The sequence below is a fragment of the Corythoichthys intestinalis genome, chromosome 9 (genome assembly GCF_030265065.1).
Source record: "Corythoichthys intestinalis isolate RoL2023-P3 chromosome 9, ASM3026506v1, whole genome shotgun sequence".
Lineage (NCBI taxonomy): Eukaryota > Metazoa > Chordata > Actinopteri > Syngnathiformes > Syngnathidae > Corythoichthys > Corythoichthys intestinalis.
Genome location: NC_080403.1, coordinates 48,596,218 through 48,622,336, shown reverse-complemented (window position 1 = coordinate 48,622,336; position 26,119 = coordinate 48,596,218). Strand labels below are relative to the sequence as shown.

Genomic DNA, 26,119 nt, shown 5'->3' with positions numbered 1-26,119 from the left:
GAGCAGGTAGTACTAATGGCACGCGAGTCTGAGCGCATGCACACACGAAGAACGTATTTGCGCACACGAAGAAGAGCACACGGGCACGCGCACACACAAGGAAGAGCGCATTTGTTCCAACAAAGAAGTCGCGCAGCTGAGTGTGAGAGAGGGGAAAGCCTGCGCACACATTTCTTGCTTGTGAAGCATCCATGGAGGCAAAACCTGTATATAACACCTTTTGTACTGTTTATTGTGCGTTTTCAATTGCGGTCGAATACTTGAGCCGGGTTTATGCGATTGTTTTGATAATGTGCGGCCGCTAACTGATACATACTAATCGTTTGTGTGGATTGCTATTGCTGTATCAGCTGTGTTAGTTATAAACGCAAATTTGAATTGCTGTTATTAAAGATGAAACAGATTTAATTTCATTTTTATTTAAGTTTCATTCTGCAAGTGTTGATGTCATGATCAGCTGAAAAAAGTCAGCAAACTACACTGACGTCTTACCGTCATTTCGGAGCTCAGCTCGCCGTCTAGCTAGGACTTAGCTCCAACAGTTTGGCAAGAACAGTACTGTGATGTTAAATACATGTTTTTGGATAGTTATTCTTGAGATTTTGGTTTTTTTTTTTTTAGAGGTACTTAATGGGTTAAATCAGGTTACGGCTTCTCTGACAAGATCAAAACTTCAACGCCTGTCAATCATCGTTAACTTTAACAAGCAAACTCCTGGTGCCTGCTGACCAAGAAAAACAGAAGGAGGGAGAGTGAGAGCATGAAGTAGAAAAAACAAAAACAAAAAATTTTTTTTTTTTTTTTTAAATTAAATCCTCTGAAAAATGGCGCAATCGGCCCGATCGGATTGGGACATTCCTAGTTCTTACTGATGTTCTGATGCATGAACACACGAGACCTAATCGGATCAATATATTTACTGTCCATGAACACAGTGCATCCGATCATAATTTTAATCCGAACACTGGGATTGAAGAAATTTTGTCTATGTAAACATACCCAATGCTAAACGTTAGGCCTGAACGATATTGGAAAAAACTTGTTGCGATTTTTCTGGGGTTTGCGATATATTGCGATATTAAAAAAAATACATACCATCACCACAGTGTACAGTGATCCCTCGTTTTTTGCGGTTAATGGGGACCAGAACCCGCTGCGATAAGTGAAAAACCCTTAAGTAGCCCCCCCCCCAAAATTTTTTTTTGTGTGTTTTTTGAGCTCAATGTATTTATTCAGATTTAGGATTGGAAAGAGATACATATAAGACTAGGGATGGGAATTGATAGGATTTTTACGATTCCGATTCCATTATCGATATTGCTTAACGATTCGATTCTTTATCGATTCTCTTATCGATTCTAATTTGGGGGGGAAAAAGAACAAACCTTTAGATTGGCATTGAGCTTGTTTAATCAGAAGTCACAACCTTAAAAACTCACAACAAGGTCAAAAGAGGCCCAAAGCCTCAATATTAACTGTGGCAAAAAGTGGCAAATGCACAAGAATGTTTAACATTTTACTGAAACATTTTTCTAATAGAAATAAAAAATATTGGTATATATTAGCATATAGGTAGTTGGTCTGCCGTTAGCAATATGTGTGAAACTTGCAGGGGTCCCCAAACTTTTTCCAGTGAGGGCTGCATAACTTTTCCCTTCTCTGCGGGGCCGGGGTCAGTTTGTAACAGAAAAAGTGTGAGGATTGCAGGAGTGCCTGAATGTAAAACAATTATTGTTTTTCAGAAAGCCACAATCAAATAACCCTTTCTGGATATTTCACGGAACAAAAGTAAATAAAATAAAAATAATAATATAATATAATAATAATTAATAATAATAGCACTATTAATCAAATAGATAATAACCAAATAACACTCTCTGAGTTCTTCACAGAAAAAGGCCAGAAAATAAATAACACTATTGAGAAAAAAAAAAAAAATGCTCTGGTATTGTTCAGGGGGCCGGACTGAATGTTGGGGCGGGCCGTATTCGGCCCGCGGGCCGTCGTTTGGGGACCCCTGTTAAAGTATTATTTACCAGTATATTGAAGTGCATGCCTTTTAGTTTTTATGGTGCTTTCACGCTCAAGTGGGGGCGCCCTTGCGCTTCCTCACGTGAAGAAGAACGCGAGAGAAAGCGTGAGAGAGTTAGTGAGAGAGGGAAGCACTGCTACGACCCTATGTTCTTTGTTAATGCTTGTAAAATATCTACAGAGGCAACGCCTGTATGTATCATCTTTTGTGTTGTTGTTGTTGTGTGTTTCCACTCGCGATCGGACACTTAAATCCAGTTGTGTAGTGGTTTGAACGATGTGCTAATGCTAGCGAACGCATGCTAACTGTTTTGTTATTACAGCTAATCATCGCTGATTTACGTTGATGCAAACCTGTTTGTTACTGGGGACGAAATTATTTGTTTCATTTCTATTTTTAGTTTCACTCTTCAAGTGATGGTTGAATAAAGTCAGCAAATTATACCAACGTCTTTTGTATCGTCATTTCGGAGTTTAGCTAGCTGTATATGTGTCTAGGTGAGGACAGTGCTGTCTATTCCCTCCCGATGCAGTTATCTCTACCTTCCCTCCTGATGTAGTTATCTCCACCTTGCAATGATTGCAAGTCGTTTTGTTGTAATTGTTCCTCGTGAAGTGAAGACACACTTTCGATCGTTTGAATCTACGTGCTGTCATTGTTATGTTTACGGCTGCAATGCTCGTGCTAAACCATCGTAACCTTTCATTTTCACCCTCTTTCCTGGTGACGTGTAGCCAAACTTTGGAGCGGGTGGTTCTTGGTGCCATGCTAGTTTGATGTGTTTGGACAACAAGACAGTCACGACGCAATATGCGTCTTCAGGACTCGTTAAAGGGATCGTTAAGGCTATTTCATTATGATGTCGAGGCCTCGAAACACTCGGAACCGGTTCCGAATTGGAATCGGATTTCGATTCCCATCCCTATATAAGACGTGTTTTTTTTCTCTTCTTCCCCCAAAATGATTTTAAAAATCTATATATTTAAATGGTTTTTAAGCACTTCAAATGTAATAATTATTACCAGTTTTAAACATAACAGTCCAACCAAATCATTTTTGAACAAGAATAAAGTACAGTAGCAGAAAAATCCTTGGCTTTATTAAATGCTTCTGTTTATCTACTTTAGCTGTGACTTGGAGTGACATGTAGAAATTTCTAACTCCTCATGATCACTTCTGGCATTTATTTTATATGTCTCCAACGTCTCCACACACACACACAAACACACACACAGCGAGACTTCCTTGCAGAAACTGTTTAACAAGTTAAACGATGATTGACACATTGCTCCGCTTTGGGGTCCCCTTCTTTGGCAAGATCTAAGACAACGAGCATCGTTAACTTTAATAAGCAAGTGCTGCAGTGACTGAGGAACAAAGGGCTGGGAGAGGGAGGGTGTGAGGCTGTGTGCAGAGCAGAAAGCACGCCGTAGGTGGATAAAAAAAACAAAAAAACTATCGCACGTGCTTGCGATGGGACTATCGCTCACGCGCACATCGCGATGGCGATGTTTAAACGATATATCGTTCAGGCTTAATAGACGTCCAGTCGTGTGGCTCTTTTCATCCTTCCGTTGTGTATTAAGTTTGTCACCAGTAGACGTCCAATCCATTGGAACGTTCGTTCCTCCCCTGACTCCCCCTCCCACTTCAAATGGATTGGACGTCTATCACCATCAATACAAGCAAATGAGTTAATTCATCATTAATTTAGCAAAATTTGATTTTCAATTGCAATTTATCTTCCCCTTTGCTCATACTTCAAAACATGTTTTTCCTCAAATTTTCCCAATGTAACGAGTGAAGTGTGGCGGGGAAGACTGTTTGGTTGACATACCTCCAGTTGTGTCCTTGCTGAGCGGTGGCGTCTGGGTGATGGGAATCCCGTGGTGACTCTGTAATATTTGCCTGATGAGCAGAGCTGTGGATGGCCACACCCGGAACCTGTTGCCATGACGACGGGATGAGGATTTGTTGAGTTCCGGTGGGCCAGGCCTGCTGGGAGAAGTGGCCCAGAGGGTCACATTTCAAACAGATTCCGCAGGTGAAAAAAAAAAAAAAAGTCAGGCAAACTCGGCCATGCTGAGAAATCAACCAAAAGACAATCCTTGAGCCAGTCTCTGCATCAGGCAAAGCACGAGATAAGCGAGCAACTCTCCCCGAGCATGTCCCGAATTTTTACCACTGCCCGTCAACGAGTGAACAAAATGAAATCATGCAAAGCGCAAACACTGAAGTGCTGGAAACAGGATGCGTAAAACAAAACAAATCATGGTGCCTGTTAAAGAAGAAACAGGAGTTAGTTGGTTTTGTTAACTGACAACAGTATGTCTGCAGCATGCCATATGTTGTGGGCTGAAATAGAAAGTGTCAGAGTGAAATTGTGGGGAGTGCTTTTCGAGGCACACCATCCTGAGCTGAAACCAAAAAGGAGGACAGGATATGAGAAGCTTCAAGCAAAGCGCAGACCAACTCAGCAACACATGCGCTCCATGCCCTAAGCACACCTATGGGGGAAAAAAATGGGGGAGAGAATGTCAGAGTGTGTGAATGAAGTGAAGAGAAAAAAGGAAGGGTGAGATGTTTTTAGCCAAATTGCATCTAAAATCCCCAATAAAATGCCAGCAGGGCTACGAGAGGTTCAACATCAGCACTCGAATTAAACTACAATATATCATGGGCCTTTGTAAAGTATACAGTATCTGATGCAATGTATACAATTAGTAATACAGTGGTACCTCTACATACGAAGTTAATTCATTCCAGGACCTTGTTTGTAAGTCAAAATGGTCGTATTTAGATCAGGATTTTCCCATAAGAATACATTATAATCAGGGGTGAAAGTGAGCCGGAACGCACCGGATCAGCGTTCCGCCAAGAAATACGATGGCGGAACACCGATCCGGCATACGTGCTTTGATCCCGAAAATATGACGGCAATTGTCAAAACCCATTTTAAAAAAAAAAAAAAAAAAAAAAAAAAAAAACTGCCACACTGCCACACACGCATAACCAATAAGAACAATCTACTAACGTCAGATTTACATCCACAAGCGGTAACAACAAGCCTTATAAAGAGCTTGTTTAGCGTCGTCTGTTTTCACTGATTTTTATTATTCATTTATTCTACATAGTTCTTCCCAACATCTCGATCTGACAAGTCGCGTTGCCTGTAGCCCTTTTCACACATATATCCCGGGAAATTCCCGTATCAGGTGATGCGGGATCTACTCTCGTCATTGCTTTCACATGAAAAGATGTCTTGAGAATGAAGCAGGTTGGACGCTTTCACAGACTTGTCCCGTGTTGCCTACTGGCGGTCTCTGTGCGTGGAGGGTTGCTGGCGCAATTTTATAACCTGGACATTACGTCATTTTTGGTCAGCATTGGTTGACACCATGTTGGTCAAATCGTGTCGTGTTTTGTTCCGGAAGGAGCGTTCCCGACATGTAACTGCAACCAATTTAATGTCATCAAGAGGTAAGATCGGGGCTGAAAAATCCAGCCCAACCCGACCCGGGTCAGCGGGAATTGTAGCCCGACCCGGCCCGAGCCAATTCAATTAACCGGATTTGCAGGCCCGAGCCCGAAAACGCCCCCAAAATGTTATGTTTTATTTGTAGGCTTGAGCCCGGGAAAAAAAACCAAATGTTATATTTTTTTTGTAGGCCTGAGCCCGATAAAACCCTCAAAATTCTATTTATTATTTGTGAGGACTCGGGGAGAAGGAGAGGGAAGGGATGCGCCAGTCAGACATGGACAAAGCACTGCTTGCTGCTTGGAAAAATGGACTGGTTGCATTTTGTGTTATCACATTTGGTGACAATGCCTATGCATAAACGCCTGTCTTTTGTAACGAATTCTCAGTTGGCAGAGAAAAAAACGCAACTTTTCTTAATGTTGAAATAGTCTACATATTTTTATGATCATTATAAATACATTTACACAACGAAATAACGCTGGAAAAGTTGGCTAAATATAAATAAAGAGACGCGGTTTTGCCGTCTTGCAGAGGTGAATATTAAAAAGAGGGCGCATGGCACGCTCTGGCTCTGCAATGACCATACAACTCCTTCTCTTTTTTCCAAATTATTTATTTGATAACAAGTATTCCTTAGTTAACATTCACACATTGTTTTGGTATACATATATAAATATATATTTATTTTAAAAAGTTTGCGAGAACCCTTGCCCGAACCGAACGTATAATTTCATTATGTTTTCAGTTTAATTTAGCTATTTCCAGCTTGCCCTGTTTCCTGTTTAGTTTAGCCCTGCTTTCACGCACACCAGGAGAAAACCAACACAGGCGTGGTGAGAACATGCAAACTCCACACTGGAAGGTTGGAGCCCGTGATTGAACACTTGTTGATCTCAGAACTGTGAGGGGAACGTGCAAACCACTGTGAAACCTGTTGTTTTATTGTGTGTTATATCTGTAACTGTGCCAAAAGCAGTTTTAGAATTTCGGTGGTTTTAGGAGAGTCCACCCCCCCGTTCCGGCAAGAAATTCTAGCCACTTTCACCCCTGATTATAATTCCATTAATTTGTTCCACAGCCTGAAAACCTACAATAAATCCTTAATAAATACTACTGGTACCACTACAAACAGCAATTACACATAGAAAAACAAATTATAAATAAAAAAATCAGAATTTAATAACAATTGCTGTAAAAATGTAACGAATCGGGTACTAATGTAGCGGATTTGTTTTGTGTCCTGTATCTGAACGCACCGCGTCGCTGACTTGACAGTGAGATAGGTAGAGATTTTCTCTTTTAATGTTCTGTTGCAGTTGGCGTCGACTGCGGTGGACAGTAGGCGTGTTGTGTTGCACAAGTTCTGAAATAAATGAGTAAAATCCTGACGAAGCTGGAGATTTCTTTGTCGATGTTACCGTAATAATAATTGTCACTTTAACCCCTTCAAACCTAAGCATGCTGCTGAAGGACATGATGCGTTCCCGTCTAAACTAATAAATACACTGAACTTAGTTGCTATTGCCACTTTTGAAAATGGCTGACCAAACGCAACTTGAAAAAGGATAACAAAGTGCTCATTTCTCATTAAAACACGTTAACATTAAAAATAACCATAGACTCGACCATCAGTTGACAAGACAGCTCCCACAGACATTGCGCCACGCCTTCCCGTAGGGGGCTGACCAGGCAGAACGTTGAGTTGGCTTTCAATGTGATAAACTTTGCTTTCACTATTCTCTGTGATAAACAAACACATGCTGCGGTTCTAACGCCAGATTTAGGTAGAAAAAGGACAAAGGTTTTACTGCATACAAGCAGGCAGGAGTGTCTCAAGAGTGACTTGGTCCAGGATTCAAGGTAATTATTAAATAGCACAGCACCATGCATGTACTTTGAAACATAAAAAAAAGCTCTTTGTGATGGCTGCCATGTTGGATTAAACCATAATTTAGGCTTGAAATATTTACGTAAAATGAATGATAACTGCCCGTTTTTTGCTTTTAACCATGAATCTAGACTGTTTTATGTTATACGTTACATATTTATAGAAATTCCACGATTTAAGCATTTATTTATAAGAATTTTCAACTTAAAACGCTCTGTTTCGTGACGGCTGCCATGTTGGATTACACAATATCGTAACTTTTGCTTAAGATATTTACGTAAAATGAACGATAACTGCCCGTTTTTTGCTTTTAACCAAGAATCTAGACTGTTTTACATTCATATCTATAGAAACTCGATTTTAGCATTTATTTACAAGAATTTTCAACTTAAAAAGCGTTTTGTTTTGTGACAGCCGTCATGTTGGATTTTGTATCTACACAATAGCAGAATTCAACCTCAATAAGTTGTGACTGTATATAGAAAAATTCAAATGTTGCTTTTGTTGAGTAAAATTAAGATTATTCTGCATGCTTTCTTCAAGTATAAAGTTTCTGATGTTAAAATTGATTTATTAGCTGTTGAAAACTTGCAATAAATTAAAAAAAAAAATGTAGGTGTTATTTTGGGCAAAAACCTGTATGTTAAATATTGCTATTCATCCTGAAAATATAGGTGATTATCTCTGCATTTGGTGATTTTTGGATATGAATGGCTATACTATTATAGCCATTTTAAGTTTTGTTACAGTGTATCACTAAAGTGAGAACACCCCTCGCATTTCTGCAGATATATATCTTTTCATGGGACAACACTGACAAAATGACACTTTGACACAATGAAAAGTAGTCTGTGTGCAGCTTATACAATAAATTTATTTCCCCCTTCAAAATAACTCAAAATATAGCCATTACTATCTAAACCGCTGGCAACAAAAGTGAGTACACCCCTTAGAAACTACGTACATCCCTAAATTTCCAAATTGAGTACTGCTTGTCATTTTCCCTCCAAAATGTCACGTGCCTCGTTAGAGGAGTGCTGTCAGCATTGCTGCAGAGATTGAAGAGGTGGGGGGTCAGCCTGTTAGTGCTCAGACCATACGCCGCACTCTACATCAAATCGGTGCGCATGGCTGTCACCCCAGGAGGAAGCCTCTTCTGAAGACGGTACACGAGAAAGCCCGCAAACAGTTTGCTGAAGACATGTCAACAAAGCACATGGATTACTGGAACCATGTCCTATGGTCTGATGAGACAGGCTCACTTTTGTTGCAAGGGGTTTGGATATTAATGGCTATATTTTGAATTATTTTGAGGGAAAAATAGATTAATTTTATTATATAAGCTGCACACAGACTAATTTTCAGTGTGTCAAAGTGTCATTTTGTCAGTGTTGTCCCATGAAAAGATATACTATACTTAAATATCTGCAGAAATGCGAGAAGTGTACTCACTTATGTGATACACTGTATACTTGCATAAAAAACTATCAGGATTTTATTAGGGAACAACTTTGAATGTTTTGATGTTGCGGCTCATGGAGACTAATATATGCCTAAGGGAGGTGCCTGTATGATTTTAGGTTGAAAGCGGCTTTGGTATTGAAAATATTTGTAGTTTACGTTTTTCAAAATAGGCCCCCTACGGATCAGCCCCGAGCCCCGTGTTCCATCAACTGATAGTGAAGTCTATGAAATAACTAATAAAAGCATGTAATAGCCCATACCAAAAATTGCACTTTGGTTTGGTGTTTCAGTAGAATAAAAATCAGCAGTTTTTTTTTTTTGCTCAGCAGATCTTCCTCAGCAGGTCTGAAGACTGGCGAACGGAGGTCATTGGAGGACTGTCGAGATCATAGACCAGGGGTGTCCAAACTTTTTGCAAAGGGGGCCAGATTTGGTGCGGTAAAAATGTGGGGGGCCGACCTTGGCTGACGTCCTTTACGTAGAACAATATATTTAAGCAAATTTTAGCAGGCCATTCAGTGTGTCACATTTGCTTTATTATTTTTTTAAATTGAATAATTTCAACAATCTTACAACTAGACTTTGTGGCGTTCTCTTTCGACTCTCGGGCTCTTGCGAAATACGGCTGCTGTGAAATTAAACTAGCTTCAAGTTGCTTCAATTTCTCGCTGCGAATCTTCCCTGTAATCTTCCCGTACATGTCAGCGTGTCTTGTTTGGTAATATCGGCTAACATTGAAATCTTTAAAAACAGCGACTGTCTCTTTGCAAATGAGGCGGACACAGTTGTTGCGTATTTTAGTGAAGAAATAGTCCAATTTCCACCTATCCTTGAAGCGTCGGCCGTCGCAGTCAACTTTCTTTTTTTTTGTTGATTGTCGCCATTTTAGAAAATGGAAGTAATGGGTCACACGGGGTAATGTTGCTTAGCCCTTCAATACCTGCAACATGAAGCAATTATCAGAGAATCCCAAAATTTGAAAAATAAGGTCCTAATGAAACCATTTTTTCAAATTTGTAATAAAGAAGAGTCAAAATGAATGTGTAATAAGCGCTCTAATATCTATAACTCATGCTAAATCATTTTTTTTCTCATAGAACTTGCAAATGCATCTGTGGACTTGCATCCATCGTTTTTTTTTTTTTCCTTCCAAAAAGAAATGTCAAAATTCTAAATTAGTCTCACAATCATGAATTTTTAGGTGTATCAAATGTTAATACATTTGGCAATAAAGGGTTAAAGTGCTGCTGCCGTTTAGTGGGTAAATGAGGAGCAGCATTTCGTGTGTAAGCTACTTTATATGCTGGTTGCAGTACTGCTGACCAATTTATTAAGTGTGTGCGGGCCAGACGTTACTGATTTTATGACAGAGGCTGGGGGCCGGATGAAATTTGACCACGGGCCGCATTTGGCCCCCGGGCCAGACTTTGGACATGTCTGTCATAGACACTCTACAGCCGTATTGTCGACCAGTTCACGGACACGCACACCACGCTCATATTTACCTATCATTTCCATCTTCATTTCAATGGTAAGCGTCACCTTTTTCCTTTTTTAACCACCTGCACTAACCATCTTGGAATCCATGTTGATTTCACTCCCACGAAAGCTGTCATAAATCGTCACATTTCCAGCATGTCGAAGGATGTCGAAAAGATTGTGTGTCCAAGCAATCATATGTCAAGGTACCACTGTACCGAGATTCAATTTGTAATACAGAAATTGATAGGAAGACAAAGAGATGAAAAGAAAGTGGGACAGGACAGAGACGACGCCTTATTGGTATGAAGGAAAATGCACGTTGTTCTTCGTGCTTCTTTACCAGCACTGTGGCTGTGTGCTCCAAAAGGGTAGGCCGACCCACCCCTGTACCTAGCCCGACTGGTAGGGAATACTGGGAGGCTATGCCTGATGAGGGTGGGTGCAGAGTGGCCACCATCAGGGGTGTACAGGAACCCTGGAGGATGTGAGGGGGATAGGGGAAGGCAGTGTGAGAAAAGCAAACGTCCTTTGGGGCTGCCGTGTGATTTAGAGAGCAGATAAATCCAGTTGAACGCGCCATCTGGACACGGTAGGACTCATTTAGCTGAAACCCAGATACGTAGCCAAATGACATTCAGGCCAAATGTCCTTGAGCAGGGCTCCAGACTAACTTTATTGATTTTTTTTTTTTTTAACCAGGAGCAAATTGCAATGGAAATTAAATATTCATAATTCCACTAATTGACACTCCATTTCTCATAAATACTTGAACATCCCATTTGTGCAAGATTGCCAACAGCAGGGCTTAAATTTGGCCCCAAACATTTAGGTAGCAGTCGGGAGCCCTGCCAGTGATGTCAACACAAAGTAATACCGGTAAGTTAAAGCAGAAAGAAAATCATAGCACTAAAGTCAGATTTTCCTACTACACACATAATAAAAGTTTCATTCAAGGAAGTCAAAATGCGCATTTTTTAGTTCATATATGAAATGAATGTAACCAGTGGAAGAAATGTGGACGACACACATGATGCCGCAGCAATTTACCAACTCTGGATGCAGGGCCGCAAATAGAATTTTCTTAACTCAAATGACAAAACCTGCCATTTCAGCCCTCTAATGCCACAAAAATCAGTCAAAACAAGTGAAACCGCTTGACAATCAAATACTGAGTAATTTCTTTAAATAGGAGGTTTAGGAGGCAAATATTTGTGCCATCAGAGATTTGTATTCGGGGTGTGACAAAATTTCGTAATCTATAAAATATCGTGATACTATGCATCCCAAAAGGTTATTGATATGCTCCTGCCAAGAATTGATATATCGTTTTAAAAAGGTGTTACTGTACTGCGGCATCGTAAAGTCAAAATCACTAAGTCGGGTACGTCGTAACCCGAGGACTACCTGACTTTGACTTGGGGATCACTTAAGCCATGAATGACTTTGCTTTGCTCTAAATACCGGTAATGTAAAAATCAAACAAACAAACAAACAAAAAAGTGATTTTAACAGTGAAGCAGTGTTGTTTTCGTCCACAATGACGATATCTAAATTATTTTGTCAACACTTTATTCATGACAATGACGAGATTATAATGAGCCAAAATTTTGTTTTGGTAGACTAAAATGTAACGAGACCAATGCCAGTTTTCATCTGACGAGACGAAAATGTGAGTTTCCGTCACATGTTCACAATGCGTGACATTTATGTGTCGTTAGCCTGCATCGTAGCAGTGACTGCTTGTGTCACTCGTGACTCGTCACGTGACACGCTGTAAGGTTTTCTTACCTTGGGCAGAGAGAACATACAATGTTGTTTTAGCCTTTAAAAGTCTGTGCTGAGTGATCATCACACACTTAATGTAACTCGTAGCGTTAATATAGGACAAGGTAGGATAGTGTGCACCAACATAGTAGAGTAGTTCCAAAAAAATCGATTATTACATGCATCGCGATTCGACACGTGAAGATTCGATTACGATTCATAAAGGTTCAAAAACGATGATTTTCCCTCAAAACTTTATGATAGCCGCTCGTAGCGGAATGAAATTCAAGACACGTCTTCCGCCCGGACACTTTTACCGGACGCACGCACAACGTTATGTTGGATGCTCCCGGTTACTGAGCGAGAGATTTACTCCTTTTTAAAAGACTGGGGGAAAAAATGTGTGTATGAGACGGGCAGAAACAGAAGCGCGACCCGGCGGTAGCACTTTTGTGCGCAAGTTATTTTTTAGAGCAAGAGGGGAAGAGAGTTCATTCCACCTTATCTTTCAGATTTCCAGCAGTAGTTTTAAGAAATTTCAATTGAAAAATGTCCTGAGTGTGTTAAGATCTGCGTGCGTCTATAAGAGGTGAGTACACGAACCCTCTTGTACTGTTTAGCCTTTATTGTTGTTTTTGAGATGTTAATAGTTAGCGCCGAGCGCTAAGCTAATTAGCTCATTCGCTAACGTGTATTTCATATGCAGAACGTGTAAAACCATGATTAAGTACAGCGGTAACACTACTAACATGCGAAATAGTACAGAAATATGTTGTTGCAAGTGCTGCCTGGGAGCCAACAGGCGTGTGTGCGCGTGGGCGGGCAGGGAGAGAAGAAAGTGCGCGCACTATAATGAGTGTGTGTGTGTTTGGTAATGTTGGAGACTGCCAGACTTTTTTATGTGCTCGGCAATAAACGTCACAAGTTAAAAGTGATCAAGAGCAGTGATTTCCACCTGTCACTCCAAGAGTTACACAAGGGAGGTAACACTGTGAAAACAAAGTGTATTGGTTAAAAAAAGTCTTATATCTAAAGACAGTTTGTGTCCAGAAAATGTGGAATTGATTCCACCAGTGTAAATTTTATTGTATTGTTGAGAGAAATAAGCACTCCCTTTAAAATGGTTAATGTTTTTGCCCTTTCTTGTAAAAAATAAATAAATAAAAAAGCAGCTTAAGGGCAGCTTTTTGTTGTATGGGCATGTTTCTATCGTTCCTGTTGAATCATAAGGATATTTTAAAGAAATAATGGACATAAATTTGTTTAGCTACTTTATTAATCAGTAATGTACGATACATCGATAATCGTGATAAGAGTGATCATCGCCAATACTGTAATCATCGTTCAAAAATCAAATCGTAGCACCCTGAATTGTAATCGAATCGAATCGTGGGGTGCCTAGGATGGCACACTCCTACAACATAGCACACCCCTTATAGGTAGACACTACAATATGTGATCATCTGTCAATGTTCATTCGAAATAGTTGGAAATCTTTATTTTTGGTTTTAATGTTTTTAATTTTACAGACCAAAACATTTTTAGTACACATCAACTAAAACTAGACGAACAACTACATTTTGAGGTGTCTAAAATGTGACTAAGACTATTAAGAAATATCGTTCGAAAGAGACGAAAATTAAAAGGGTTGCCAAAAACAACACTGCAGTCAAGTGTACTTAATTCTTTATGCCTTCATGCCTTTAGTTTAATGCTTTTTAAGGCCTGAATTTTGACAAAATCCATTTAATGACTTGTTATGCTCTTTAATCACCTGCATAAACCCCGAGTTAATAAAATTCAGATTCAGTTTCTGATAGCACAAATATCGGCCCGTAGATTTCAGGCATGCCAATGACCGTCTAACTCTTACCTGTGTGAGCATGCTGGGCTGGATCTGCAAGGACTGGGCAGGCTGGTTCTGAGGTACTATCGGAACAGAGTTATCCATCCTCACAGGGAAAGTGGAGCTCTTGCTTGATGACTGTAGCCCTGGACATCATTTCAACATGATTAGGATTATTGGCATTTCTGCTCATTTAAATGGGGAAAAATTATTTGAGAAAAAAATTAACTCGCCATTATTGTACCTTAACCACAATTCTATCTCTTACCTTGAATGGTGGAAGGTGGGCAAACAATCAGAGTCTGCTGGAAGGGTTCTGCCTGGCTACATAGCCCAGCAGGACGTGTTGGAATAGGGACACTCTGTTGAGTCAGACCAGGAATGTTGATCGTCGCCTGCTGGTACAGAGCTGGCTGATAATTTAACAAAGGCACCGCTCCTCCCGCAGAAGGCACCTGTTGGACATTCACTGGTTAATACCTTTTTCAATGACTTTACATATAAAACAAAGAGGGTGTTCAGTAGTGCTGCATTGATTAATGGCTTAAGTACCGTATTGGCCCGAATATAAGACGGTGTTTTTTGCATTGAAATAAGATTGAAAAAGTGGGGGTCGTCTAATATTAGCAGTCTAGACGTTATACCCATTCACAACGCTAGATGGCGCCAGATATCATAGAAGCGATGTTCTGTCATTACAGATCTCAGCTACTCTCCCCATTCACGACGCTAGATGGCGCCAGATATCATTGAAACGATGTTAGCTACTCTCAAGTTTAACCAGTTAGCATTAATTTATTGCAATGTTTTTCCTTATTCAGATTTGTTTCAAGACTACAGTTACAGTAAGACTTCACTTTGATGATTAATGCAGTTATTGCAATTTTGTTGTTTTATCACAATAGATTGGTTTATTTACATTTCAAAAACCAGAAGCCATTCATTTACACATGTGATCGCCCTTTAGTTTACATATTGAAATGTTCAGATATGAAGATTTGAATAAAGCAAAATAACATGCTTTTTCTCTCAAATATTTTGTTGTAATCATTTGTTTCAGATGTACTGTAATCATTTTCTGTATAAAAATTCATTTGGTGTTCAAAAAGGTTTTTTTTTTTTTCAAACTTGAGTCTTGAAAAAGAGGGGGTCGTCTTATAATCAGGGCCTTCTTATATTCTGGCCAATACGGTAATTCGATTAAGAAAAAAAAATGTTCAAATCAAATTTTGCTGCTTCGAGTATTCATTTAATTAGTGGCATTGTAATGGTTTGTTTTGAAAGTGTTTGCATTTGGTTTTATTAGATTTGGGGGGATACACTGCACTCTAGTGGCAATAGCGAATATGACATAACTGATTAAAATGGCTCAATCCAGCTGCTCCTTGTTGAGACCAACACAAGGAAAGTTTTTTTTTTTAGCTTATATTTTTGTAAGCATTCCTAATTCAGTTTATAGGTATATTTAGCTGTTGGAATATGTGTTTGAACGATTTGTTAAGTATATTGTATATAAAAAAAAAAAAAAAAAAAAAAAAAATTTTAAGTATTTTATAGCATTTAAGCTAGCGGACTTTTGCTATGCAAGTTAGCCAATGGTTCTTTTGCTGTACTTAGATTTTTTTTTTTTGTATACAATTTAAGGCAAAGCACACACATTTTAATTTAGCTTTAAATGAAAGTGCAAATCTGCATAACACTTGACAATTTTATTTTGTATTCGCACTTAGTGCTCTTTTGAAAATGCAATCTCGGCAAGCCTGTTTTACATCTCTTAAAATTTATTCTGCAACTTTCCTAATTTGATTACTCGATTATTCGAACTAACTAGTTGATAAATTGCCAACTAAAATAATTGACAGCTGTAGCCCTAGAGCTGAGCTTGCCTGGTTATGCTGGTTGAGCTGGCTACTGAAGGTAACAGTCAGGTTTCCGGCTGCAGCACTGGGGACTGCATTGGTGGAGTAGAGGGATTTGTTGCTGTCGTAAGTGCTCCGGCGCTTGCAGATCTCCATGTTTTGGAAGCACGACTTCACGCTGGGGAATGACAACATTTAATTTACATTGAGAACATTGTGAGAAAACAAAGCAGAAACGTACTACAAGAAACCGGGGCAGTTTGGGCGGAATTTTTTTTTGTTTCATGCAAAGCACCGAGGGGAATTTTTTAATACTGCAAATTGGTAATCTAATGAAACTTTTATATGTTCAAGCATGGAAACAAACTTTGTTTTGTTGGAAGCTGACGTCCATAAAAATACAATTAAAAGTATGACATTTAAACAGAGGAAGTTTTATTCGTGGTGCTTTTTTACTGAAAATCCATTTCATTTACTGAAAAGAATGTCCAGTAATTCCAACTCATCGCCTGAACCAACTAGCCTATACAAAACATTGAAAATATTCAATGAAAAAAGCCATTTCCCCCTAAATAACTCCTGTTTAATATACGGAAAAAAACAATTTTTTAAAAATTATCCTGACGTTGAAGACCGAAAGTCTTTACATCAGACCACCCTTTTCGGGCAGATCTCATAAACATCCATCATTTAAAATTTCTCTTCAGCATTCACGTTGCAGTTTAATCTGTGTATACAGTAATGTATATCCCACTTTACAGTACTAGGAGGCACACTTACTGAGAGCTGTGCGGATAATCCATGAGGTGGCTCATTGTGACAAAAGGGTGACCCAGAGTCTTTGTAGGGGTGATCCGCTTGTCAGCGTCCAGGCGGAGCATCCTCTTCAGGAGGTCTATAAACTCTCTTCTATCAGCTTTCTCAGCCAACATGTCAGTCCCCTCCAAATGAGACGATAGGTTGACCTGGGAAAACCATTTATGGATGATTGTTTCATCTAGATCTTTATGTAATTGCAGGTAAGCCTGTCGCGATATGCAATAAGTCAAATTATCGCACAGTAAATTAAAATGAGGGCGGTAATTTTCTCAGCTGCGATATATCGCCACATGCGTGCGGGATACATTTGTGCGTGCATGTGTTTGCTTCATCTGCGTGCACTCGGCACAGGTGCGTGTTGATTGCATATGAGACTCCAGTTCCTTTCACAGATGTTGATTAACCATCAACTTTTTGTGCTGTAGAATTAAAGTTCAGGCATACACAATAAGTACACCCATCTATATTAAACATTAAGGGTGTAACGGTACATGTATTTGTATTGAAGCGTTTCAGTACGTGGTCCTCGGTTCGGTACGGGGACGTACCGAACGAGTTTCTGACAGAAAGTAAAGTGCTGTCAAATTTAGCGCGTTAATGGGCGGTAATTAATTTTTTAAATTAATCACGTTAAAATATTTGACACATTTAAAGCAAGCGCGGAATGCCCGCTCATGCTTCCCATAATCCCACTGTTACGTCCCACGGACGGCTGCTAAGGGCGTAACATAAAACGAGCCACGCACACAAGTTGCAAGTGGACACAAATTTATTCACACAAGTCGAACTTGCAATGAACAAAATATACAAAATGCGGAAGAAGCTGGCTTCAGAGTAAGCCCAGGCCCAAACAACAAACAAAATGAAACTACACTTGAACCCCACCTGCTAAGTAAACCCTGATCGTAAAAAAGAAAAAACAATACAGCCACTACCCTGGGTTCTACACTAAACAAAACGGGTTGAACGAAAACGGCAGTTTACCTCTACTGCTGCGGTGCTCTTATTTACAGTGGTGAACAAAAACGATCCAATAACGAATGAACACAAAATACCTCACCGAAAAAGCGGGAGTTTAACAAAATAGCGATCAAATGCACAGGTGAATGAATGGCGAGCAAACAGCTGGCGAGGAAGTACGCGGCACGTATGCTGTCAAATGCGAAGTTGCGAACTCTGAGTGTTGACTGTAAAATGACGAGCGGTCAGATGACTTTTGTTAACACTGCCTTTACTTGGTTAACAAGACTCAGGCACAATACAACACACACGCGGGTATACAAGCTCAAACAACGGCCTAATAGTATTGCCCACCCAGAGCCGTATTACCGTGTATCGGATTAGCTGCCGTAAAGCAAGTGTCGTTATTGCCGCAAATGTAAACAAAGCGCTGCATAATGGATACATGTCAGACAGCGGCTAGTTAGGGTGGCCCTTCAGCGGCGGTGATGTCGTCTGCCCGTCCGGCGTCAATCCGAGTACGCCATGTTGGGAGGGGAGGCAGCCAGCTGGCGGACGCGGCGATCAGATGACTGACAGTCTCAAAAAAGATAACAATTAAACGCCCAGGGCCGTCGCACCACTCTTAGGTGCAGTGAGCAGCGTGGGTAACGGTTAAATGTTAACATGGAAGATGGTTGGCCCTCTGGGTGGGGAATTCAATTTAAAAAAAGAATATAGATGGAACAACTCCACTTCAGTGTTGCAACTGTTCAATTTTGCACATTAGATATTTATTTTAAAGAAAAAGTCTCAGCCAAAGTTATTTTTATTTTGTTTTTCAAAATATCTACATTTCAGAATATTGTCTTTTCTATTTTTGAGCTAAATTCTAGCTTTCTGTAGGCTAATTAATGTTCCTATTGTTTAAAGCACAAAAGTGTGTAATAAATAACTAGCATTTATATTTTGCATTTTGTTTTCTTACTGTACCGAAAATGAGCCGAACCGTGACCTCAAAACCGAGGTACGTACCGAACCGAGGTTTTTGTGTACCGTTACACCACTATTAAACATTGTAAAACGTTAGCATGGCTACATTGAGGCTTACGGAAAAAAGACGATGTACTAACCACGTTAGCCTGCTATAAAACATTGGCAGTCTTCTCCAAAACGCAAAATTGTAGTTAAAAGGTGACACTTCAAACATGAAAACTCGCTGCATTGCCAACGATACGAACGGAAGAAAAAAATCTATTAATGACACCATGCATGACAAAAAGCAAAGTGCACTTTTTTTGTTTTGTTTTACTGAGTGTAAATCTTACGGTTAGCGGCTTAGCAAATGTACTTCCAGTAAAAATTTCAAAATAAAAGCACATCATGTTCAACATATAAATTAGAGCTGAAACGAGTACTCGAGCAACTCGAGTAACTCGAGTTTAAAAACTGATCCGAGTAATTTTATTCACCTCGAGTAATCGTTTATTTTGACAGCTCTAAGCATCACGTTTTGCTAGGACTACTTTTAATGCGGAACAACGTGCTGTCACGTGCGGAGAGGAAGAAGGGCAAAAAAAAAAACTTACCGCAGCCGACAGCCGCCACAAACGACGCCGACGTTGCTAAATACTAGCCCGCACAATGCTACATTGGTAACAGGCAGCGTCTGGCACGTCTCATAGAGATCACATGTATGTTGAACTAGATGCGCATGACAGACTCGGCCGCGTCTGGGCAGCGTTTGTAAACAGCCGCCATCTTAAAGCAGTACAGCGCTAAGCGCTAATAAAGAGCGCTAATAAAGAACGCTAAGCGCTAATAAATAAGATTAACGTTACTGTCGCTACTAGCTCACGGAACGTTAGCCCTGCGGAGGGCTAGGTTTCAATTAATTATGACCACTGTCGATGCGTGGCTAACGTGTCTTACATACAGGCTTTAACATAACATAGCATTGTGGAGTGATGAGGGTGTAAAATAAAAACTTAATCATGCTAACTATCAATTTTAGCTCAGTAGTCATTGCTGGATAAAACACCAAGTAGCACTGGTCCCTAATGTGCTCCAATACAGCCTGTATCATACATTTATTTTGAACACTGCAAAAACTCAAAATCCTATCAGGACTTACAGTTTAGACTAACTTAAAACTTAACTAGAACTTAAAAATGGCTTGACACAAAGAGAAATTCAATTGAAACACGTGGGAAAAAAATCCTAACTTTTAAGTGATGTGTGTTATCAAGCGTAACGGCATTTTTAGGTAAGATATATATACTGGACTGTCTCAGGAAATTAGAATACACAATATTCTAATTTTTTGAGACAGTCCTGTGTATATATACAGGACTGTCTCAGGAAATTAGAATACACAATATTCTAATTTCCTGACTGTCTCAGGAAATTAGAATATTGTGTATTCTAATTTCCTGAGACAGTCCTGTATATATACACAGGACTGTCTCAAAAAATTAGAATATTGTGTATTCTAATTTCCTGAGACAGTCCAGTATATATTAATAAGATCTAAAAGTTTTTTGAGTGAAAGCAGTGAATTAGTCTTTTTTTTTTTTTTTAAGTTCTAGTTACACCTGAGATGCAATTGTTGGCTGTTTTCAACAATATACATCGAAAATAAAGACATTGATTGACTGAAAATGGTTCAAGATTAGATGAAATGTCTTGTTTTCTCATGTATATGTATAATTGCTCTTCACCTAAAAATATATTTGTTTTATCCGATTACTCGATTAATCGATAGAATTTTCAGTCAATTATTCGATTACTAAAATATTCGATAGCTGCAGCCCTAATATAAATAAAGATTTCTGAGTTAATTCATATTCTACACTATGAAAATTTCTTTAAAATGACACTCATTATAAAAAATCTGATTAGCAATGATCTTATAATAAATTATAATACAGTCATTTGGCTTCAAAGTTTTAACATGCGCACTTTGCAGGACAAGATGACAGTCATTTTGGATCTAATAAACACTTTTAAGGTGCTCTAATTTGCAGACAACAAACATGCCATTGGGTTTCTCACCTATTTCATAGTCTGCATTTAACTAGCTTTCAAATGACTCTTTATGCATTGTGTGCTTTTTTTTTTTTTTAAGATTCATAATTTTTACGTTTGTGTTTTATTTAAGAGTAACAATTTTTTGCATTTGAATAGGTGATTTATTAGGATGTATTGTCACTACATTTATGGTTGAATTGGTTAAAAAAATTGACAATAATATAGCATATTGGCAATAATTTATGAGACAATATATCGCCAACAAAGATTTGTTATCGCGACAGGCCTAATTGCAAGCATATGATCGCCATAAAAGAGCCAATTCCACAAGTTACCTGCATCATGTCATCCAAACAGTTGAAGATGTATTTTCTAGCTTCTTTGGATTTGATGCCCATTTCCATTTCATGTTCGGATGGTGTCTGAAAATACATACATTGTTTACTCAACACTTTCAGGTCCATTTACAATGACAGACGATCAATAATGTGGCTTTTTATTCTTCTGCTATGATTTTAATTAGTTTTTCACTCGTCAATGTCCAACCCATTTAAACTGTGAAAGCTGGCAGTAAATGAACATTCATTCATTTGGCGCCACCCCTCCCAGTTCAAATGGATTGGACGTCAATTGCCGTCAACGGCACCCGGTGAGTTCATCAAAACCCACCAGAAACAGAATAATTGTCTAAATCATTGATATACCTTCAGCCTCCAAAGTGGGTAGCTAGCGTCTGGCCCTCGATTGAAAAAGCGACTGGTTTTCGTGCCTGCACTCAGTAGGTACTCAGCCGGCAGGCCTTGAGTCTGAGAAATATAGCGGATCTGCAAAAGAATGAGGAAAAAAATCATTTGTAAGGCAGATAACCAGGGAAAAGTCTTGCCTTGTTTAGGTTAGCCTGATTTTGTGACACTGACTTGATCGTACTCGGAGGCTCCGGGGTAAAGAGGCCAACCCAGAAAAAGCTCAGCAATCACACAGCCCAGAGACCACATGTCAATAGCCTCACAGAAAGGCAGACCTAAAATGATCTCTGGAGCCCTGCACAGCAAAGCAAGAGATTAGAGGGACAAATATAGTGAACGTATTCAAAAAAAAAAAAAACGACGGTTTGTCAACATGACACCTGTAGTAGCGAGACTGCAAGTACGTTGAGCACACAGCCTTGGAAACGTGGCTTGCAGATCCAAAGTCAATGACCTTTACCCTGTACGGCTGCCTGAGGGGGTCCACCAGCATAATATTCTCAGGCTTCAGATCAGCATGAATTAGTCCCAGGCTCTTGAGCTTCATCAGTGCCGTGGCCACCTAAAAACATACACTTAAGCTTGACTGAAAATAATTTTTTGGCCTGATCGGTAAGGGTGTGCCCAAAAAAATCGATTATTAGAAGCATCGTGATTCGACACGTGACGATTCAATTAAGATTCATAAATGTTCAAAAACTATGATTTTCCCTGATAACTTTATGACAGCCGTGAGTAGCAGAACCAATTCAAGGCACGTCTGCCGCCCAGACACTTTTAACGGACGCACGCACGCACAACATTATGAAAGATGCAGCTGCTTACTGAGCCAGAGATTTACTCCTTTTCAAAAGACTTAAAAATAAATTTGTATGAGACAGGCAGGGATCGCTTATGTGTGCAACTTTTTTTTTTCCCCAGAGTGAGAGGGGAAGAGAGATCGTTCGTTTCTCCATGCCTTTTAGTTATCCAGCAGTAGGTTCAAGTCGTGTTAATTGGAAAATGTCCCGAGTGTGTTGCTAAGTCCGGTGTGCATCTATATGAGGTGAGTACACAAACCCTCTTGTTCTGTTTAGCCTTTATTGTTGTTGTTTTTGAGATGTTACTAGTTAGCGCCGATCGCTATGCTAATTAGCGACTTCGCTACTATGTATTTCCATTAGAGATATCCCGATCGAATGGCATCCCGATCGATCGGGTCCGATCACGTCATTTTCAAAGTATCGGAATGCCTTTTTTAAATATATATATATTTTTCAAATAAATCGTTTTCTAATTGTATTTAACGTTACAGACATAACATGTTACACTCATCCAGAGTCTTTAGTTTAGGCTTAAGGTAGGGTTATCAAATTTATCCCGTTAACTGCGGTAATTAATTTTTTTTTTTAATTTATCACGCTGAAATATTTAACGCAATTAATGCATGCACTGCACGGCCCACTCACGCACTGCAGCGTTCAATCTGTAATGGCGCCGTTTTACCTATATATAGAGCTAAAAGGCAGCGTAAAATTAGTGGAGTGAATTTTGGCAGCCTTTGGAGCCTATTTTTAATTGGCTAAAGCCTTACAATCCCTCCCCCTACGATTAAAAACATCGTGGGAAGCAATGTGGGGAAGAAAGGTAGTAATTGATCTTTTTCTTAACACGCTATGTTATTTCCCAACGCAGAGAAGATATATCAATTGGTACCACTACGCACAGTCATGGGTGCACTTCCCATCATGCATTTGGGCAGAACAGATGGCTACAGTATCATTTACTGAAAGCTCAACAAATACACTAGATAGCAATATTTAGTCACAATATACAAAGTCACATGTATCCTTTAAGAATTACAAGTCTTTCTATCTGTGGATCCCTCTCACAGAAAGAATGTTAATAATGTAAATGCCATCTTGAGGATTTATTGTCATAATAAACAAATACAGTACTTATGTACTGAATGTTGAATGTATATATTCGTCCGAGTTTTATTCATTTTTTTCTTAATGCATTGCCAAAATGTATATGATCGGGAAAAATTATCGGGAATGATTGGAATTGAATCGGGAGCAAAAAAAAAGCAATCGGATCGGGAAATATCGGGATCGGCAGATACTCAAACTAAAACGATCGGGATCCGATCGGGAGCAAAAAAACATGATCGGAACAACCCTATTAATTAGTAATGCATGGTGCATCGATAATCGAAATAATCATGATTATCATTCACTAATCAAATTGTAGTGCCCTGAATCGAATCGTGGGGTGCCTAAGATGGCACACCCCTACTGATAGGTGATGTGTGTATATTTATACCTGTTGTAGAATTGGTCTGATGTGCCGTAGAGGCAGTGGGCTAAACTTGCTGTGCTTAAGAAAGTCATACAAGTTCTGTTCGAGCATTTCGAACACCAAGCAAGTATGACCCTTGTGCTGGAAGCACTCGTAGGAGCGCACAAAGTTGTACTCGTCCGCATTCTCTGCACTCAGCCTGTTAAGGATGCCCACCTGGGATTTGAAAAAACATAAATTGACGGAAAATGAGTACATTTGTTGTCAAAAGGATGTTGCAACACAAAATCTTAGTAAACAGTAAGTGAAAATTAAATGTTTAATGACACAAAATGAGATATTACCTCAATTTGTCCCTGGCGAGCATATGAAGGATGGTTCTTTAGTATCTTAATGGCCACAATCTCATTGGTACCCCTCTTCCAGCACTTGGCCACTTGTCCAAATGTGCCCCTCCCTAAAAACTCCAACACTTCGTAGCTGCAGGACACCGAGCAGAGGATCTCGTGCTGAACCAGCTGATAGTCACCTTCACCGTTGGAGCTACTACTTTTGGTGGTTGGTGCCGAGTGAGGTATGGATTGGCCCGTGCCGCCTCCTCCGCCCCCGCCCGTACGTGTAGAGAATGTCGCCGCAGGTGCGGAAAGCTCCTCCAGAATTTGCACACTGCCACAGCCACTGCCGCTGCCCTCATTGGTCTCCTCCATCTTTCTCTTGTGCCCGTGTCGGTGTCCTCTTGTTTCCGAGGCAGTCTCCACGTGAGCGTAGGAGGACGACGTCGCGTGCTCGGCGATGCGCCGACTGGAACCCCGAGGAAGACTACCGGTGCTATCAGCTGCCCGAACCACCACTTGACCGCGAGATCCGGGCGCTGTTGGGGGAAAGACCAAGGATGGCGCAAAGGGAGGGACGGCCATGGCTGGGGTGAAGGTATACGCCGACTGGCCCGCTAGGGAGCTGTATGCTTCAGTAGTGGACACGTCCCAAACATTGTTCTCCACCTTGAGCTTCTTAACTCGGCAAAAGGCACTGGAGGAGATGGAGGGAGGCGAGAAGACTTGCAGTTGAGAGGTCATTGCTGAAAAAAACAGATCACATGTTAAACATTGAAAAGAAGCTTAATATTGCTGTGCGCCACACTTCTCTTGCTCAACAATGGACCTTTTTTAAACTCCGCCCCAAACGTACATTGACCAATCGTACACTCAAGCAACCGTTGTGAGGTAACCATCAAGCTCAACGCATGTTTCACTTGTCTCATTGATTCATTTGGTGGTTACTGTAAGGCTTAAGAGACCGCCAACTGCCATATAACTTTACAGATGTCATGGATTGTGCTGTCGGAGTCACAAAACTTGCCGGACTTGCACCAGTAAGGGGAGGCGGAGCTCTAGCGAGAGGTCCATTCATGTGGTGGGCAAAAACAAGGAGTACGCTTGTGCAATCTGCAATATTCTGACCATTTTAAAAACATGAATTTTGTGCCTCACCCTAATATTGGCTGCATGTAAACAGGGCTGCAGCTATCGATTATTTTAGTCATCTATTAATCTTTTAAGTAGTCAGTTCGAATAATCGGATTTGGTACATTTACAGTGGGGAGAACAAGTATTTGATACACTGCCGATTTTGCTGGTTTTCCCACTTGCAAGCCATGTAGAGGTCCTTCAATTTGTATCATAAGTTCTCTTCAACTGTGAGGGACGGAATCTAATACAAAAATCCAGAAAATCATATTGTATAATTTTTAAATAATAAATTTGTATTTAACTGCATGAAAAAAGTATTTGATGCATTACCAACTAGTAAATATTTCAGCTCTTAGTTCTTTTTTAAGAAGCCCTCCTGTTCTCCACTCATTACCGAAAGTAACTGCATCTGTTTGAACTTGTTACCTGTACAAAAGACACCTGTTCACATGCTCAAACAAACAAACTCCAACCTCTCCACAATGGCCAAGACCAAAGAGCTGTGTAAGGACATCAGGGATAAAATAATAGACCTGCACAAGGCTGGGATGGGCTACAGGAAAATAAGCAAGCAGCTTGGTGAGAAGGTAACAACTGTTGGAGCGATTATTAGAAAATGGAAGAAGTTCAAGTTGATGGTCAATCTGCCTCGCTCTGGGGCTCCAAGCAAGATCTCACCTCGTGGGGCATCACTGATCATGAGGAAGGTGAGGGATCAGCTCAGAACTACACGGCAGGACCTGGTCAATGACCTGAAGAGAGCTGGAACCACAGTCTCGAAGAAAACCATCGGAAACACATTACGCCGTCATGGATTAAAATCCGACAGCGCACGCAAGGTCCCGCTGCTGAAGCCAGTGCATGTCCAGACACGTCTGAAGTTTGCCACTGACCATCTGGATGATCCAGAGGAGCAATGGGAGAATGTCATGTGGTCGGATGAGACCAAAATTGAAAACTTTTTGGTCTAAACTCGGCTCGTCGTGTTTGGAGGAAAAAGAAGGATGAGTACAACCCCAA

At 40.1% G+C, this 26,119-nt stretch overlaps 1 protein-coding gene across 4 annotated transcripts in view; it reads right to left on the bottom strand.

Moving 5' to 3' along the window:
• The window catches only part of LOC130921795 (homeodomain-interacting protein kinase 1), a 41,894-nt gene that overhangs the window by 7,866 nt on the left and 7,909 nt on the right, over positions 1 to 26,119 (bottom strand). Inside the window, exons 2-13 of one of the 4 annotated variants that reach the window (XM_057846077.1) lie at positions 23,975 to 24,708; positions 23,655 to 23,846; positions 21,731 to 21,912; positions 21,522 to 21,645; positions 21,309 to 21,428; positions 20,940 to 21,026; positions 16,597 to 16,781; positions 15,844 to 15,994; positions 14,226 to 14,412; positions 13,985 to 14,103; positions 10,688 to 10,822; positions 3,870 to 4,030 (exon numbers count right to left, since the gene is read on the bottom strand). In XM_057846077.1, the coding sequence (XP_057702060.1) occupies positions 3,870 to 4,030; positions 10,688 to 10,822; positions 13,985 to 14,103; positions 14,226 to 14,412; positions 15,844 to 15,994; positions 16,597 to 16,781; positions 20,940 to 21,026; positions 21,309 to 21,428; positions 21,522 to 21,645; positions 21,731 to 21,912; positions 23,655 to 23,846; positions 23,975 to 24,706 (2,375 nt within the window). In that variant the 5' untranslated portion in view covers positions 24,707 to 24,708. The remainder of the gene's footprint in view (positions 1 to 3,869; positions 4,031 to 10,687; positions 10,823 to 13,984; positions 14,104 to 14,225; positions 14,413 to 15,843; positions 15,995 to 16,596; positions 16,782 to 20,939; positions 21,027 to 21,308; positions 21,429 to 21,521; positions 21,646 to 21,730; positions 21,913 to 23,654; positions 23,847 to 23,974; positions 24,709 to 26,119) is intronic. The other 3 variants (XM_057846078.1, XM_057846080.1, XM_057846079.1) reach the window with 3 other exon arrangements.